Raw genomic sequence first — 19,470 nt, 5'->3', positions numbered from 1 at the left:
TCCCTCATAGCTCCCCAAGGCTCATTTGAGAAGCTGAATGCTCTCAATGTGCCTCACAGTTGTCACTACTTCCCTGGATGTCCTACTGCACACTGTGCCTGTATGGATTTGACTTATTTGCAATGGCTCTGTCTTCTGAACCCATCTAGGAACAGGTTTACAGGAGCCGTGTTTTCAAGTCTTTCAGAATAGCAAATATTGTGTAAAATGAGTGAGATTGCAAATCACATTCAGTTAACCTGAGATATTGCCTACTACTAGGTTTCTTCTTACCTGTTGGCATTCAGGTAGGACATAAGTTTCCATGTCTTCTATATTAAGTCTAAGAGCCCCAGACAGATGTCTTGAATATCCTACAGCATCAAAAATGCCACCAAGTATCTGCATTTGGATAACTGAATGCCTTCCTCTGTCCTTTTCTGCAGTTTACATAGGTCTGTGTTGCATTTAAGCAGTTATGGTGGGAGGTGTGGTCTCTACTTCTGGTGCCATACCAGAACTCCCAAGAAGTACTCAGAGAAACTTGGGTCAGATTTATCATTTATGGACCCACAGGTAAAGCTCCTTTGACTATAACAAAATGGCAGCTTCTCTCATTGCAAATCCCTTGTCTTACCACCAGTTCGGGGGGTTTTTTATGCAGCATTTCCAGCTAGTTTTATCAGAGACATTTCTCTCTTTCTTAGAATGTAAACCTTCTCATAAATGTATGTCTCCCATGGCACTAATTTGGTAAAATGCTGCTGTAAGTTTCATTTTGTCTCCAACTGCGCAAATGACTGCCAAGGAGTAATTAGGCGTTGTAGCCTGAGCTCAGTGGAACATTAAATGCTGTAGTTTAGTAGTCACTTTGCTTCATTCTGTGCTCTTGCACAAATCTCTGCTAATCTACATAAGTAATATGTGCGCAGGCTTCCAGGAACCGTGCATATTTGCCATTTCGAGCTTGGGCTAAATGCTCACCAGTGCTGTATTTTTAGCACCTCATGTTTTAACCAGGAAGGCAGCGTAAAGGTTATCAAGTTCTTCCCTAAGTCAAAAAAAAGCACATGTATGAGAAAATACCACTGGTAATGTTTATCCAGAATGTAAAACATGGTATTGAAATAACTCATATTTTCCTTGGCTTCTGGCCAGAACAGCTGTCAACAAAAGAAAAGTGTGTAGGGTTAGAAGGGAAGAAGGCTATGGAAAAAAGAAAAATTGAGGCCCTTTTGTTTTCCTTTTCCTGTGAGAAAGAGTCTTGTTAGGCGTATTTGTAAGTCATGTGAGCTACTGGAAACTAGCAGACCTTCACCTCACAAAACACATAGCCCATTCTAAATTCCCAGTGGTAAGAATTTTAAGAAAAGCCCTTGTGATTAATCTATACCTTCTGGCTTGCTTTGTAGGCAAGTTTGGAGATGCACCGAACAGTAGCTCTTTTAGAGATTTAGAAATGCAAAAGAAAATATCTGCTTTTTGTGAAGCTCCCTCTGTAGCAGCAAATAAGAATCCTTTCATTTTCAATGCATTGTTCTCTTTCTTTCAGAAAAATTCTGTGAATTGGATAATATTATCCCAGTTGTCTAAGTAAAGAGATTGAAGCAGAGATTGAGAGGCAAATTATGTATAGTCACTGCTTAAGTGCACAGAGGATAATGAAAGAGACCACTGCTGACTGTTGTGCCCAGCAAGGAGAGAATAATTTTGCTGTGAGGAGTCATCAAAAGATTCCCACTGATAGACATGAGAAAAGAACCAGTCAGTGCAGTGCAATGGACCTACACTACATGTTTGAAGCCCAGGAATGTTTGTTCCCATCCCAAATATGTTTTTTGAGATAAAATTCTCATAAAATTCTCAACCCTCTTTTTTCCTGTAGAAATTCCAGCACGGACAACCTTAGTAGTACAGATTTTTGGCTCTATTGTAGAAGAGTCAGGCAATAGACAGGAAAATATAATCAGGCCCCAAAAGGGTTGTGAGCTGGCATAGCCTGCACGAAATTAGGTCTCGTGAGTTTACAGATTTTTCTTCCAAGGCTTTGGAAACAACTTCTCCACAGTAGGTCAGAGAACGAGTCTCGGTGTGTGTCACTTACTTGCCTCCAGCTATGTGCAACTATTCTGCAAGACCAGCTCTGTAAAGAAGAAAGTAGTATTTGCTTTCTGTGATGGATAGACCTGTTGCTTAGCTGGCACACAGTTTGAATGGTTCTCCTATTGGAAGTGCTCTCTCTGAGTTTGCAAATGAATTGTTTTAAAATATACTCAGAGAAGAGTATTTTTATATAATTTTATGAAACTTTTCACTGCAAGAACAACATGAAATTCAGTTAGTTCATTCTTTCTGCCATCTTCACATTGAGAGTTTTGTTAGCCAGTCTTCTCTCCCAATTTGGATGCTGCAGTAAGTGTAAATCTTTTTGTCAGATTGCTCAGATGAGTAATCTCATTGATTTATGATTGTGTGTGTGTGTGAGTGTGTGTGCCTCAGGGTACAGAGGGACTGCAGTCCTACAGCGCCAGGTGCCTGCACTGGAGACTTCAATTGATTTGCTCCACCATCCTCATAATCTGTCAGGGGGGAAAACTTAGTTCACCATGAATCTTGCAGTGTGAATGTTGAGCCTGAGCATCATTAGATCACACTGGCTTGTGGGGGTGTTCAAGGCCTGTCAAAGCTCAGGTCAGTGGCAGATACTGGAAGAAATTTTATTCCAGTCACAGAGCACCCTGTCTCTTCCTCTGTATTTAAAACAACCAATCCTGATTTCTCTATTAGATTCCAGTTTAGGAAGCCTCTTAGTCACGTATTAAGCATTGTTGTCTTGAATTAATCCCATCTGTGTATTCAGATACACAAGAATGTGCATATGACAGTTTTGGAAGGCTTCCTTGGAGGTGTATGTTGTTTTCATTGATACCACATACATGAAGTCAGCTTTGTAAGTGTCAGACATTTTAGGTAAAAGTAGAAGGATCAGGCTGCAGGACTACTACAAAAGACATAAAGGAGAGGTGAATGCTAAATAAATAATGAAGTAAAAAAAATACCTGATGCCTCAACATGTCTTTTCATTTGCTCTTTGTGTGAGCAAGGGAAAAATCAAACAACAAAGTAGCAAAAAATGAAGCTACATTGTTGGACAAAATTTAAATCAATGTCAGGAAAACACCCCTAATTTTTTATTCAGATTACTATTTTAAAGGGAAGAAGAAAACTGTATTTTTCAGGTAGTGTTTGGTAAACTAACAAAAAAATCTATTATCTGTTACTGTATCTGTGCAATTTAGTGGTATGATCTTGAAAAGGGCAAATCTCCTTCACCCAGCTACAGTTAAAGTGTGGCTAGAATGGAAAGATACTTTGTCAAATGGCTATCAAAAGGACAAGTCTTAAATGCAGTGTCACAGACCACAAAATCTTAAATTTGAGTCAGGTAACTGAAAGAAGTAAATTGTTCAATGTGAAATTAGAGTTTCAATGACTTAGATAAAAATGTTCTACCAATCAAGATTTTCCTCTAAGAAAAAGGAGGACTTGGTGTACCAGGTTGCCATACAGGTGGTTTTTTTGTTGTTGGTTCATTGTTGTTTGTTCTTGGTTTTGTTTTTTAATTTTAGGGGGGGTTTTTTAGGATTTTTTTGTTTCATTTTCTTTTGTTTCTCTTCTTTTAATAAGACAAATCAACACTTGGCACTCATTCTGATTTCAGACTTCTCTTAGGTCATTGTACAGTTTCATCAGTTTTCTGGCAAAATCAGGTCCCTAGATATGTTTCATTAGAAACTGCTTTCACTCCCTCCCACACCTCAAGATGCAGAGTGATTGTCTAACAGTACTTTGGATGTATTTATTTTTCATTACCATGCAATTTTTATTTAATTAAGGTGCACATATATTGTTACAGTGGGTGCACAGGATGGTTAGTGGTCTGCCTTAAAATTGTATGGATATGCAAAACTTTTGTCCTGGCATATGCTGTGTTTCTGCAGTCCAGCTGAAGTGCGTACTTCACACTGAAGCCATTTCTTTGCAGGCTTTATTAATCTTAATTTTTTGATTACCAACACACTGGATATGCTCAAGCATCACCGAGATCTTTCCTAGATGGGGATGTGTCGGAATGGTGGTTTGTGTGTAAGGCTACACATTTTCCATACTTTGGGGAATGAGTTTCAGAACCCCAGTGGGAGCAAAGAGGCTGAAATTATAGTGCATTTCAGAGCAACAGTGCAAAGTGAAAGGAAGGGGAGAGACCCAATGATTTTTTTCCTCTTTCCTTTGGCAGGCAAGATGAAGCAATGGCTTTGGCTAAGCATGAGAATGAAGATACAGTCATTGCAGCACAGCTCCAGCAGACTTTGGCTGACCTGGATGAAGATTTAGAAGGTAGGAAAGTGTGTGTTACCTCTGAAGCACAAAAGACAGAGACATAGCCAGTGGATGCAAAATCAAGCTGTACTCTTGAGACATTCTGTGTGTTTCTCACAGAGATCACGAGGAAAAACTCATGAGTGTGAGATAGAATGTGGTTCCCCCAAAATGGCTCATTTGCTTCAGGAGCAGACACCTTTTATAGGCTCCCACTGAATATTTTTCAAACTGCATATCAGATTGTCATTGTATTTCAGTGTCTTTTACCGCAAAGAGAGGAACAGCAGTCAATGGACGTGTTTTATAGGCCAAATTTAGCATAATTTCATTGACTTCAGTGAAGCTAAGTCAGTTGTGAATTTAGCTCTGTGTTTAATGAAGAATCCCTCTGTTTTTATTTTATCATTATAAAGTGGAAAAGGATGGAATATTTTTGTACCCAGTGTCTCTTCTGCATTAACAGGCATATTTAAAAGTTAAAAATGGAAAAACATGAAGCAGTGGGAAGAGATAAAATGTCATATTGTGCTCCTCTTTTTCCTACTGTGAATTAAAAATACTTCTCTATTATTGGTCTGTCAACAAATGACATTGAATACTTCTTTTTTAACTTCCCATCTTCATTGTAATACTTCTCTGCAATGGACTTGAGTCTGATTTGATTTCTTGTGAGTTCTCAGACACAGCAATTCCTTAGCTTGTGTTGTAACCTTTGATTTATACCAGCAAATTTGAGAGGATATACAGCCCTCTTGCACAATGAGGCTTCTGGAGTCACTGGTAATAAAGGGTGAGAAGAATGGAGAAAAAATAAAAGTACTGTTTCTTTGTTTGCTTGTTTAAGGAAATCCTTCAGCTGGGCTGTTATTACTAACCAGGTCTGGGAAACATAATTTGGAGTTGCTTGCTGTTTCTTAGAAATGTTTCTCCTTTGGAGTCATGTGGTGAAATGTTTATCACTTAGATAAGTTAGTCGAAGATAAGGTTTGAACAATAGATGAAATTCTGCTTTCAGCTACATTTGTGTGTTTCCTACTGGCTGAAGCAGGAGGACTGCAGGAATATTTTGCCAATCCTAATCAGCAAACAGACAATAAGAAGGACCCAGACGTCTCCTTTTTTTGTAATACAGGCATAAATAAAAGCCTGTTACTTTAAGTGTAACTAAAATACCGTTTGCTTAAACTTGTACTGGCTAAATACTGTCTATATGTAACATTGTATGTGTATTTTGCAGCAGTGGATGACGTCAGTAACTCTGACTCTGACTACACCAGTGAAGCCTTTAACCCGTATATAAGAAAAGTTGAGGCCACCCAAGATGTTTCCATTTCTGTTCCGGTGACAATCATAGATGATGCTCCAGAAGTTAGCACCTCTAACTCAGATGAAAATCAAGAGACAGAGATTAGGGTTTCGCAGAATATCTCAGCTGACTCTGTTAATGCAAGAAATTTCACAAATAAAAACAACAATGCAGGTTCCTTTGATAAGGGACACACAGATGGTGGAGCTGTATGCAAGGACCTAATATATCAGCAACGATCTGAAAATGAATTCATTCACTTGCCTGTGGAACAGAGGAGAGATATGTTTGAATCTCTCACCTCCTCCTTTGAAAAAAGAAATGAAAAGAACTTAAGACTGGAATCTTCTCCTAAACATGGTGTGAAGTCTGAGGAATGCAAATCCAAGCTGAGTCCGTCTCACTCCAAAGCCACAACTGAAATCAGTACAGCAAAAGAGAAGCTGAATCCAGTTAATGAATGTAGTAGCAGAGAGAGATCTCTGAAAAAAAGTAAATCAGAGTTAGAAATCAAATGGCCACCAGCAAAAAAACCAGAGGTAGAAGTCCCATCAACACCCACATGGTGTCATCGTGCCCAGAATTCAGGATCAAGCTATGAACCTAAAATGGGTCTGACAACCTTTAAAGTTGTCCCTCCCAAACCTGAAGTAAGACATTTTGATAGAGGAGTTTCACTCTCTACTGGTGCCATTAAGATAGATGAACTAGGCAATCTTATAGGCCCAAACACCAGTGTTAGTAAGTATGTACAAGGTTCTTCTTCTGATGAAAATGAGGAAATTCATATTGGGAGGGTGAAGGCATTCTGGAGGTCAAGTTCTATGGAAAAACAAAGTGATGACTCTGCTGAGCATTTTCCTAAAAAGTCTGCAATCACAAACTCTAAGCCCTTTACTATAAAACATGAACACAAACCTGTATGTCTTGCAGCTTCAAAACCTGCAGCACCACAAACTGTTACTACCCAGGCAGCTGAAAGACAATCTGAGAATGAAAGGACCAAACCAGCTCTTTCAGCTACACAGTCCCAGGTAACACCACCAGCAGCCCCAGCTGTTAGTAAGGACAAGCTAGAACTCCCATTCGTAAAGCCACACAGGAGAACTTCAAGTCAGTATGTTGCCTCTGCCATTGCAAGACACATCAGTGCAACTAACTTTAAATCTGACACTATGGAATATAATGAGAAAGATGAAAACAAGCAAGGGGCAGGAGAGGTTAAGAATGAAGCAGAAGTTTCACCAAAAAGATGTATTATTGTGGCCAAATATAGCCCTGTGGAAACAGAATCAGCAGAAACAAGAGAAACACTTTCAAGTATTTTTGCTTCCAGTCAGAAAGCATCCCACAGATTTACACCTGGTGATAATTCTGGCATGGAGAACAAAGTAGTTAATATCAGGGCACCAAATCAAGCAACTCCTGTGAGTTTCTATAAAAAGAATGCAAGTGTCCCACTTACTAAATCCTCTTCAAAGGATAACAACAGTGCAGAAGATGATCATGGTTTAAACAGCAAACAAAGTGTAGCAGAGAAAAAGACTGTGTTTGACCAGAAATGTGAGACTTTGACCCATACTAATTCAGCCTCATCTCTTAAGTCTCCTGATCTCCAAGGAGTCCCATCCTCTTTGAGCACATCTCTGCGAGTCACCAAATGGCGTCCTGCTAATGGTGTACAAGTTAGTTCACTTAAAGCTTCAGCTGAGCTAAATGGTGCAGCAGCAAATGCAGAGTCAGAACAGGAGGAGAAACCTGATGATTCAGATGTTAATACTGTTGGTGAACTGGATGTTAATGTGCAGACCAATATTTTCGGACCAAAGAAGAAGTTCAAGCCTGTCATTCAAAAACCAGTTCCAAAAGACACATCATTGCACAGTGCCCTAATGGAAGCCATTCAAACAGGAGGGGGAAAGGAGAAACTCAGAAAGGTAAAGTGGAAACCTTTTTTAACCTGATCAGACTGCAGAGCCCTATATTCACTCTGTCAGACACGAGGGTTTGGTAACTTGTACAGTTGCTGGTGAGCTGCAGAACACAAGGCATTTGAAAAATTTACAATAGCAAAGTGCAGACCAAGCTGGTGCTTATTCTGCACATCCTGTATATTATACAACATCATGGGTGCTGCACTAGCTGGAGGAGGCAGAGGGTGCATAGACACAGATAAAGGAGAGGTAATTGAGGTTAGTCTAAGAGCCAAACCCTCATTTCAGTGTGTTATGTAAAAACAGGAACACACAGTTTAGAGAAAACTTGTAAATACCTGCAGTGAAAGAAAATTGCATTTTGTTTTACTAGGGGATAACAGTGTGCCACTGACTTCATGCTCAGGGGATATGGACTGCATCTCTAAGTATAGAATTACTATCTACACATACCATTACTGTTCAGTGTGAATAAGGTTTTACAAGCAGGCCCAAAAAACCCCAAACCTATTAGTCTTCGTAGTTGGCATTCTGATACAAGTGCTAAAAAGTGTTTCCAAGGTATCTCTAAGTAAATATCTAATAACAATGTGAGGTTTATTCCCTTCATATTCTAGGTTTCGAACAGTGCACTAAATGGCAATCACAGGAAACCCTCATACAATGAGCCAGAGAATGAGCGCTCAGCACTACTAGCGGCAATTAGAGGCCACAGTGGCACCTCAAAGCTAAAAAAGGTAAGGAATCAAGATAGTAAAAGATCTTTGAAGTGCAGTCTTTTCCTTCTGAGTATTTTGAATAAACTCAAATATCTCACAAAACAAAATGTGCTGCAAAGAGAGAAGTTGAGGGGGTAACCACATCCCAGAAGACTGGATCTGACTTCGGCAGAGAGCATAGCAGGTTCTATCCTATTCCCTGCTATAAAACTTAAAAGTCTTTCAAATAGTGTGCTTTTAGCTTAGAAAGAGACATGTAGAAATTCAAACCAATTACAGGGAGTGTACATAGAAGACATCAAACGTTCATCATTTTCACATTTAGATGGGGTCTATTTTTAGAATGATTTTGGTTGGAAAAGACTTAAGCATTATCTAGTTCCAATGCCTCTGCTTCGGGCAGGGACATCTCTCATTAGACCAGGTTGCTCAAGGCCCCATCCAACCAGGCCTTGAACACCAGCAGGGGATGGGGCATCCACAGCTTCTCTGCAAAGAGAAGCTGTACTTTAGCAATTTGCAGTTGGATTAATATATTTGCATTTCCTACCATATATATCCAACCCAGCTTCCTGAAAACACATTAGGGCTTCTTCACACATGCTGTTTATCTGCTAACATGATGCAAGTTGTATGCAAGTAGTTGATGTTGATGTTTCATCAACATTCACCACAGCAGGATAATTCCTTCTCTCTGAAAGATTTATCTAATCATTAAAGAATCTCTTATTCCTAATAGCCAAAACCTGCATTGTTCTAGCCTTAGTTTTCACTCAGTTGACTAATCCGGCCAAAGATGTGTCCTTGGCAAGGAGGTTCCCATTTCCCTCGAGCAATGACTCAGTTCATTAGCACATATCCAGATAGCTGGCATGAGATAGAAAAATTCTCTTGCCTGTGTTAGGGAATTACTTCACCCCTCAAATATCCTACTGCCCTTGCTGCAGGTAGGGCACAGCTTCCTCTGAGCCTGTGAGCAGGATGTGCTAAGCAGCAGCAATCTTCACACATACTTAACTGCATTCTGCACTCATTAGGAATAAATAGCAATTTGTGTAAAAGAGGCTCTGACAATGAAGTCATCACAGAGACTTTTTGGAATGCTTTCCTCTGGCAGAGAAGTTTTTGCCATGATTTTAAAGGAAGTTGCCTAGAAACAGTGTGCTTTTTCACACCATGTCACCTGTGCTAGTTAAATCAGCGTGTTTGTGTGTGCATAGGGTGTAATACAGATGTGTTGTCCCTTTCATATTGCCTCAGATGTTTGCCTTTTACCCAACATGACATGATGCTCATATATATACTGTGTGTGTATAAATGTATAGGAATTCAGGAGCTCTCTGTGGATTATTTAAGGGGAGATGTATCCTTTAATTTTTCATCAGAGAAGCTCTGTGCTGCAGTTTGTCTGAGAAAAGAATTATAGTAGATCTGCTTGGAAACATAGTACTGAATTTGGCCTATAGTACTGAATTTCCTAATAATTGCTGAATCGTTGTAATTATTAACAATTCATCATGATTATTACTAGTAATGGTATTAATGGCAAAAGTATCTCTTGACACAGTTGATGGAAAAGCTGGCTTAGTCTGAAAGACTGTCTTCTTTGCCTGCGTGCATTTAAAGTAGGATGAGTTTCCAAGCTGGTAATTTGTGCAGAAATTTTAGTTTCTGAAATTCCACAGAAACATACTTGGAAGAATCGATTGATTTCATTCTCAGTGCTTTCACGTGGCTCTCTCTGGTCTTTTTTTTTTTTTTTCCTTTTTTAAAGTATGGCTGGAAACTTTAGGTTTAATGGCTTTTTTTTCAGTGAAGCTATGTCTGAGAGCTCAGATCTGGAAGAGCTTCCCTGTCATCTGAGATTATTTCTGTGCAGCCCCGACTGCAAAAAGTAATCATATTCCTGGGTGGCTACTGCAGGCATAATATATCTTCCTTGATTCCAAAACCCTTGTGGTTGTTTCCAAATTAATACCAAGTCCAACTTTCTCTCTTACCTTACATGCCAAGAAGAGTTACAGGATGCTGAAGCTCACAGTAAATAAAGATTGAGTTTCTGAGACAACTCAATGCCAAGTTCTCGATGCTGGTAATCAGCCCAGCTGAGTGATGTGAGTGAGTAATAACAGATGTTCAACCCCATGAGCAAACAAAAGTTCTACAGGTTTTACATCATCCAAGAAAAGTGAAATCTGGGTACTGAAAGTGCATCAAATGTCAAATAATTACAGTTTAGCCATGCTTAATATTAACCACCTTCTTTCAACTGCATGATGAGCAGATCTCCTCAGTGGCCTCCCAAGAGCTGCAGCACTTTAGGGATGCAGAACGATCCTTGCAGAAGGCAGAAGACCTTCAGGAAGAGCAGCTGTGTATCCCACCTGCCCCTGCCCAGCCGCCGCCACCACCTCCCATTCAGCTGTCAGCAGTAGCTCCTAAATCCTCTTCCACAGCTTCAGGGAATCCAAAGGAGGCAAGGCAAGCTCTATTGGAGGCCATTCGCTCTGGTGCTGGAGCAGCAAAATTAAGAAAGGTAAATGTACTTTTATATTTTATTGTGAATGAAACAACCAATGCTTGCTTGTGTTTTCAGAACCATTTTTTAGCTGTTCTAGGCACAAATTTCTTCCTTCCATCAGAAGAAGATACATGCGCTATTTCCTCTAACTGAATCAAAGATTGGGAATGTATTTGAAACCTTTGAACAGCTAATGGAACACACCCATGCCTATATGCAACCATGTGAACAGACAATGTGTTTTATTAAAGAGACCATCAAGAGCATGACTATAATTTCAGATGGCATTTTCATGACCTTTTCATTCTGTATTATCTGAGATAATACTGGATGTCCTTTAGACAAGGTGAGCCTAAGAAGGATCAGATATGAGACCCTGAAGTGAGTATAAATAAATATTCTCTCCTAATTTCAGTAGTGTGTCCTAGACCTTGATCCTCAACACTTAAACCTTGATCACATGTGCTGAGAGCTGTTAGTAAAACTGTGAGGTCAATTTAATGTCTGCCTGAACTTTGTTAATTGAATGATGTGTGTTTCACTTTTGTGGTTAGATGAGAATCAGCCAACTCCCAGGTGGCTAAATGCCCAGTTGCCTGTGTGTGTGATTTTTGGAGTAATTTCGCTTTTCTCTTTGATCAAAGTTTATTCTTCCCAATCTCAAATTACACTGTGCTTCTTGGTAAAGAGAAGAAGATCAATTGTCCTGAGTGGAAGCATCCCAGTATTACACTGCAGTATCCAAGAATAGACTTTGATCCAAGGACTTAAAGGAATATAAAAAAGTAGATGTAGTTTTCCCAACACATGAGTTAGCTGATGCCAACCATAAATGGGTAAATAACCTTCTCACTATTCCTCTTTTAAATAATTTTAAAATGCACTCAAATTTTAACATTCAAAAATTGTCAAAAAAATCTGGTTTCTGATAAACCAGAAATTTCACAGAATCATACAAAGGTCACAAACAAATCAGTGTTTCAGGGAAATTTACATCAGCATGTTCTGATTACATCAGGAATCTGGATGTGCAGTTAATTTTTCATGTGAAAAATTACATCTATTTTATCTATATGTTTCTGAAGATTAGGGCTGAGTTCACACTTAGTTTATTCAGCTTGGAGAAGGCTGAGTAGCAACCTCATTGCAGTCAGTGCCTTCCTTGAGGAGGGTAGCTGAGGGATGGGCATGGTCTCCTCTCTGTGGTGGCCAGCAATAAATCCCAAGGGAATGGAATGCACCTGTGTCAGGGGAAGTTCATACAGCAGTAGGAAAACGTTCTTCACCCAGAGGGTGGTCAGTTACTGGAACAGGCTCCCCAGGGAAGTGGTCACAGCACCGAGCCTGACAGAGTTGAAGGAGCAGCTGGACAATGCTCCTAATCATTTGGTTTAGTTTTAGGCAGTCCTGGGAGGAGCAGGCAGTTGGAATGGTCCTTATGGGTCTCTTCCATTTGAGAAATTCTGTGATTCTAAGACTGCAAATTATGAAGAAGTCAGGCCTGCCTTTATTTCCCCACTTCACCAACTGACAGAAAAAAATGGGACTTGGACATTCAAGGGTACTTCCTGCAGTTGTTTTCTAGATACTTCCAAATTTCTTATTCTTCCAACTGCATTGCTCTTGCAGAAGTCTCTGAGGAGATCCATAGCTCTACTCATGAAAACAAGTCTTTATCATATCTTCAGGGATTTATTTCAAAACACTTGGATAACCAGTGCAGGTCATGAAAGTACACCAGATAGACTGATGTATTCTGCTAAATACTGTGCCTGCCTTGCATCAGTTCCAAGATAGAATAATTTTTGCTACTTTTGACATTGAAACAACAGAAGAGTACATCTCATTATATAGGTCTCTTACGAAAATAAAAGAGTTTTGTCCAAGACAGAGTATGATTTTCTTATTACTGTGCTGTCCTTCCAGATATTGGATATGCAAGCTAGTCTTATGTATGCCAAAGTCATCATGACACTTTGACATCTGAGATCTCATGCCCTTGATAACTGATTAAAGTAAAAATGTTTTCAGATTTCTGAAAAGGCTTTCTAGCCAATGTGTTTCAATATCTCTTCTAGTTTTATGCATTATACTAAATGCCAAATTCCGATCCTTTCCTGCAGTTGGACAACTTGTGTCAGCAAAAGTTAAATCCATAGAGGAGAGAGAATACATAATAGCTGAATATCAGGGTTTCCTTCCTTTACCCATGTCTAAGGAACACTGAGTTTTTTGTAAGCAGTGGCTGACAGGTTGCTTTGTGCCAGGGCTGAAGCAAACTTTTTTCTTTGTTTTGCCTCCTCTGTCAAAGTTCCATGATGTTGTGATTTGGAGATATGAGCACAGCGCTGTTTTTGGCTTTGCTTTCTGGAAGATTTTGGTTGCAGCAACTAGACAGCAGAGTAGGTAGTTCAGTTCAGTAATGGCATCTGTTTCTCTTCCATTGTCTTCTCCAAGTCTTCTGGGACAAAGGCTTCTGACAGCGAAGTAATTTATTTAGCTAATATTGTGGAGAACTGGGAAAAATCTGTGTTGCTGACAGCAAAGTCATTTATTTAGCTAATATTGTAGAGAACTGGGAAGAATCTGTGTTGCATAATTATGTGTGACTCGGTGCTTATTTATGTGGGGTTAGTTGCAATGGAAGTAGATCAAACATAGCTGTCAGGGGAAGCAAATGTAAAAAGCAACCAATTGCCTAGATAAGGAGCATCCCAACAAACATTTGAGCTCAAATAATATCTGTGAAAAGGCAGCTCCTCCACTCCTCCCCTGATTACACAGCTGTTTGCTAAAGTCATGAACTTTAAGGTTAAAAGATTTGCTACGCAGGAAATGAGGAGAGAAGTTGCTGCAGGCTGACCTTGCTTAGCTGAGAGTCAGGGTCTGCACAGCACAGTCTCTAACTGGGTCAGCCAAAAGAACCCAGAGCAGAAATAGATGCTTGAGGGAAATGCCAAGTAGAGGTAAGATAGTACATGCATAGCTCTCCTCATTCTTCCTTAATCCATTTTTTGGAGTACCGTGCCTGTTTTGGCAAATAAATCACTCTTTGTTTTGAAGAAATGGCTTCTGTTTTATTGCACACTGTTGCTGTCCATAGACTCCTGAAGGAAAATTCTTGCAGGTGCCAAGCCCAGTTGAGCCTGCTGAGTCAAATGGTTTGTCTCCAGTGCAGGGCAGTCCAGAGACCTGCCAGAAAGTGGTTACACTACAGGTTCTACCCAAAACAAAGGAAGACACAGATGTATTACAGGAATGGGATGAATTTACCAACCCAGAGAAGACTTGACAATGTGCAAGGAAGTAACCTTTTTCTTCATTTTTGAAATGGCCAGTCAAGGAACCTGACAGGTGTCCAACACATCCGAAATATAACAGCAAGTCAGAGAGGTGGCCTCAAGTAAAGTCACCAGCCATGATGGGTTCCCTGGTGCCTTTGGTGCTTACTTACAAGAAATGAACATGTCTCACTAGCAAGGAGGCTGTCCCAGCCATGGGGTCTGCCCTACGTGCAAAAGAGAATCAGTTGGTCTAGGAAGTCAACAGCTCATCTGAGACCAAATTTTAGCTAAATCTCATGGACAAAACTCAGGCCATAGAGCTCTACCATTTAACATTCTGATTTTAAAAGTGAACTAGTGTTTTCCTTAAATAGTGTCAAACAGTGTCATATAGTTAAGATCTAAATGTGCAGTTTTTAACTTCCTATTTGCCATCTCATAAAATGTAAGATAACATAGCTAGATGTCTGAAATTCTCTATATCAATGCATGTGTATTTTTGTGTTTATGTAACTTGCCTTGGGATTTACCATGATTATTTGTGGAAAAAAACCCCATAACTACACATGCAAATAACCCATTAGATGTCTAGCTGTAGGTATAGTTGCAGCACAAGTCCATGCAGGATAAAAAGTCTTACTCAACAAAAGGAAACTATAAAAGTTGCTTTTGCTTATATGCCATTTGCTCATTTTAGGTAGAGTTGTACCCAGGAATTTGGTAGAAATATTGCAGGGGAATGTGTCTGCACATGGTGGAGAAAGCAAGTTATATCTCTGAAGAACAGGCTGTTGCCCTTGGTAAAGTGATTGCATTTATTAATGGTATGTGCAAGGGAGATTCTGCAGATTCCACACATTTTCCAGTAAAGATTGGAGCCTTTTCTGTTTATTCACTGAGATTTAAAAAATTAATTTGGCTCTATCACAGTTCCCACAAGCATTCATGGTGATGTTTGGCATCAGCATTAGGTCACATCAGCTCTTGATATCTGCAGTGTATCATTCTGTTGGCAATCAAAGGAGCCAGGTAAGATAATTACTGCACCAATTGCAATGAGTCCCTGTGTTCTCTGGGATAATTTGGACTTGGTTGCCAACAAGTAACGCATCAATCAGAATTATGGTGTGTTGAGTGTCTTCTAGGAAGCATGGCCTAGTTCCATACCTTTATGTCAAGCAGTGGACTATTCTTCTTACATAAGCAGATCAGTATAATTGTGAATGAACAAATACTGTTTCTTATCATCAATATCTGTGGGTGCAATGAAAGAAATTACAGACTCAAAACCACAGTTAATGTAGGCTTTGGTATGCTGGAAATGGGGCAGGAGGCCCAACGATAAGGTTGGCCAAGCTTGATATACAGGTAGTCAAATGAGCCTATAAAGGCATTCTAGTTCTCATGCACAGTGAGAGGCAGGCATTTGCATGTTGTTACTCTGTTTGAATTGGAAGATAAAACATAATTTGAACTCTTCACCTTGCTAATAATTTATACCATGACCTATTTTTTTCCTCAAGAATAAGAGTCAAAATAGAAAATTTAGGCTGATCAAATGCATTATTCCTGTTCAGCATTTGTGGTGACCTTAATGTATATCTCTCTGATAGAATCAAAGCTCAGTAAGTTTGAATTTGGAAGAGCACCTTAGCATATGTATTTAAAATTAAGCATATGCATAGATGACCCAGGGAGTGGGAAGGAAGATAAGCATTTGTTTAAGTGTTTTCCTGAATCAAAGCCACTGGGAGTTTCCTTCATTCAATCAGGCAGCAAAGTACTCATCAATTGATTTTCATGGCCAGGGACAGCTCACCAATATAGAACAGATTTTGACTGACAGATGTTGCATACTTGCAGCCTGGGCTTCTATTCATTCCACAAAATGAAGGAATATCACAGAAAAATGCATCACCTATGCTCCAGAAATCACACAATTGCAAACATAATACCTAAGAATGTATGAGGTGTGGGGGTTTTAGGGAAGGATAGCACTTTTCATTAGACCAAGTGATATAGCTAGGAAAAAAAAAGCAGATAAGCTTAAGTAGTCTCAAGGAGCAGATGAAGAGACCAAGCTTGAGAACAGCCCCACAGGAGAATGTTTGGTTAACAATGTCAACAGTTGGAGGTTTAAAAATATCTTGAATGATCATGTGCTTTTCTTTGTTACAGGTCCCTCTGCTCGTTTGAATCATATAAAAAAGAATAAGTAACTGGAAAATCTATCCCCGTATGCACCCATAATCATCATTCAAAGTCTGAAGTGGCAAAAAGCATCAAGAAGTTTAGTTTATTCTCTTGACTACAAGCCAAAATAAGTTGTAGTTAATTTTCTGTGTGTTCCTGCATAATGGTTCTAAGGGGAAAATATGTTGCTCTGCTGTAAAGCTTCTGTGCCAAGGAATTGTGTTTTGCCTCTGAATATTTAAGGTTGCCAATAAACTATTCTTGTTGGCAGGTTAATAAGAATATAAACACTGTGCAGTCCTGTGTTAATACTTAATTGTGTTTATGGGCAAAACGAAAAGCTTTGCTAGCTATCTGAAAAGTAATACTCATTTCCAGCTGCTAAAAATATGTAACTATTTCAAACTATTTACTTGCTTCTTTTTTTGATTTCAAGAGGGGCTGTAATCGATTAGGCTGAAAACCAGACTGAAGATCTATAAAAACCAATCACAAGAAAAAAGTTATGATACCTAAATTGTCATGTGCTGGGGTCATTGGTTTTTAAAATTAAATTTACTTTGTCTCTCTGCTGGAGCTCTGAGAAAGCTGGCAATCAATAATGAATGTGAGACAGTGTCTATTGAAAAGTTACTTATGGGATATGACGTATAGAATGCTAATATGCAGAGATATGCTGAACCCTGGTAACAAACATGGCACTTCAAAAATATTGAGCCACCTTAAAGGATCTCTATTTGCAACAGACTGTGAAGGTTATAAATAAGATTCCGAGTATGGAGGTCCAAGATGTTGAATTCATTCTGCACTGTAAAATGAAGTGGAACTGGTTTATGTCAGTATCCAGGACTTTTGTGGTCTATATTTCAGGTCATGCATAAGTTGGCCCTTGGTTTCTAATTCATATGGCTATCGTATGTCGTCTCACAAGTATTTATAGCAGCACCTTTTTCAAATGTTCACTACTTTGGTATTTGTTGTTGTACATATTTTGAAAATATTTCGTTAAATTGATTAACTTAAAAAGGACAAATGAAAATGCTTTTTCACATTTCCTATATTGTAATGAAACTGAAGAAGACGAAGTTTGTATATTTACATTTTTATAATCACAGACTACTGTGGTGGCAGATTTTTTCTTTAAACTGGAATTTAAAATGTATAGCTACGGACTGTTGAAAGCACAAGAATATTTAGCCATCTGCATTTAATGTGACTATATATTATATATTGTAAAATATTGATGTCTGTTAGTGCCACAAATAAAAACAAAATCAAAATCTGACATGACTTTAAAGGCTCTTCTTTTGGTCAAATATTTTCCAGTTACTGAAAGAAATTAGAACTAGAAATGGACTTCAGCAAACCAATATGCTGTGGTCAGTATCTCAAGTCTAACGTAAAATATCTCAAGCCAGGAAAGTGCCAACAACTAACAGTTTAGAAGAGCAATAAAAATCACCAGGTAGGATCAATATATGAGTTCATACATTTCAACAGTGATGGAGTACTGGTAACGTTCCATTTCCTCATTAAGGAAGCTTATATATTCAGAATTAAGGTGCTCTGTTGCACCCTAGGATAAATAAGATCACCCCTGTTGATTGTGATTATCCTTTTGCCTTCAGAGTCTTCTCAGTTTGCTGGAGATCAAAAGCACTGACATTGAAAATGCTATCACATAAAAGGATTCTGTCACTCATAAGTTTGATCTTGTAGATCTTCCCCACAGCAGCAAATACTCCTTTGGCTGGCTACTGTAAGGCAAATTTCAGTGCATCTCTCCTTCTTCTTGTTTTTAGTGTTGCCTGAAGGTCCTGGGTGCATAGCCCTTCTTCCTAACGCCCTTTTAGTGTAATAAGTTATATGAGTACTTACTTTTCAATGTAAGGGATTCAAAACTGGATTTTTTGACAATAATATCCTCTGGGCTTCACAATGCAAAGGTTCTGGGTGCTGGGACTATATAGAACTAAAGTTTCTAAATTTTATTCATAGATAAACTTTTGAGTAAAAGCTATAAAAACAGCTACAAGATAAGATGGCATCCTCACTTTGTCAGAGAAAAAAAATTACAAAAACCCTGATGGCTCAGTCTCAAACTGAAAATGGAGGGAGAGTACAGCTGCCTACAGTAGGAAGCATAAGGCTGGGTGTTCATTCCCTTCTTGTGTTAATGGGAGTTGCATCTGCTCTTAAACCATCATCCAGGTGCTGTTGAACTTTTGGTAGGAGCTCAATTTAATCCCAGGTGAATGCAGATTATACTGTAAACCCATTTATAATGAAGTCTAGTTATGGGTATGACCCTTCCCTATGGTAACTTTCTGTTCACGCTTTTAGTAGTAATAATGGTTAGCTTATCCTGAGTTAAAAACCCTCAAATGTGTCTGGTAAAGACACCAAGTATTTTCATCTGTATGGCTGCTCTTAATGTCCCACACGGTTTGCTAGTGCAGACACAACCAGTGTCTAGAGATGTACATGTTGCCCAGGTTACACCCTGACACGTCCTGTCATGGCACAATCTGCAAGCTTCTTTCTTTTTTGAAGAGCTGCAGGAAGGACAGGGGAGTTCCCCTTTTCTTCATTCTTCAGTCGCCACAGAAACTGAATGGAGAATTTGAGTTTGATATATTTATTTATTGTACAGGTATAATTCAAAGTTCAGGGCTTAAAGAAATCTAATCTCATATCTCAAATAAAAATTTCTACTTCTTCCCTCCCCTTTTTTTACACATTTAAATTTTATTTTTTTTTTAAGTTGAGTTTAGAGTATTAATCAACCATTAAGTCAGAATTAGATCTCTCTGATTAGATATTTAATTTTAAACAATACTGGTTGTCTGCACAAGCTATTTGACTTAGAGGAGTTCATTGTAGATTTTTTTTTTTTTATAGAGACAGCCATTAACATTAGTCATGCAAAGTATTGGACCGAAAGACCTCTTGAGATGCACATCAATCTACAGAGTTTCAAACAGGGCAGGGTTCAACTTTCCCAGCTCGTACAAGTAATTTGCACTATTTATGCTACATTTGCCACAGCCAAAAATTGGCACTCCATCAGTGTGTAGGAGAAAGAAAGGGAACAAGAGATGCATTTATGAAACAATGGAAAACGACACCCTGAGATGGTTTTCCCTCTAAC

At 39.0% G+C, this 19,470-nt stretch overlaps 1 protein-coding gene across 10 annotated transcripts in view; it reads left to right on the top strand.

Moving 5' to 3' along the window:
- COBL (cordon-bleu WH2 repeat protein) overlaps positions 1-17,604 on the top strand; it is a 187,977-nt gene extending 170,373 nt beyond the window's left edge. For 9 of the 10 annotated variants that reach the window (XM_083864579.1, XM_083864581.1, XM_083864577.1 and 6 more), the window contains 5 exons: positions 4,277-4,377; positions 5,600-7,605; positions 8,220-8,339; positions 10,606-10,857; positions 16,305-17,604. In XM_083864579.1, coding sequence (XP_083720705.1) covers positions 4,277-4,377; positions 5,600-7,605; positions 8,220-8,339; positions 10,606-10,857; positions 16,305-16,322 — 2,497 coding nt within the window. In that variant the 3' untranslated portion in view covers positions 16,323-17,604. The remainder of the gene's footprint in view (positions 1-4,276; positions 4,378-5,599; positions 7,606-8,219; positions 8,340-10,605; positions 10,858-16,304) is intronic. The other variant, XM_083864580.1, reaches the window with a different exon arrangement.
- Positions 17,605-19,470: the final 1,866 nt, after the last annotated feature.

This window comes from Zosterops lateralis (genome assembly GCF_965231275.1).
Source record: "Zosterops lateralis genome assembly, chromosome: 1".
In the NCBI taxonomy this organism is placed as follows: domain Eukaryota; kingdom Metazoa; phylum Chordata; class Aves; order Passeriformes; family Zosteropidae; genus Zosterops; species Zosterops lateralis.
The sequence above is the reverse complement of the archived record's forward strand: the minus strand, read 5'-3'. Positions and strand labels throughout refer to the sequence as shown.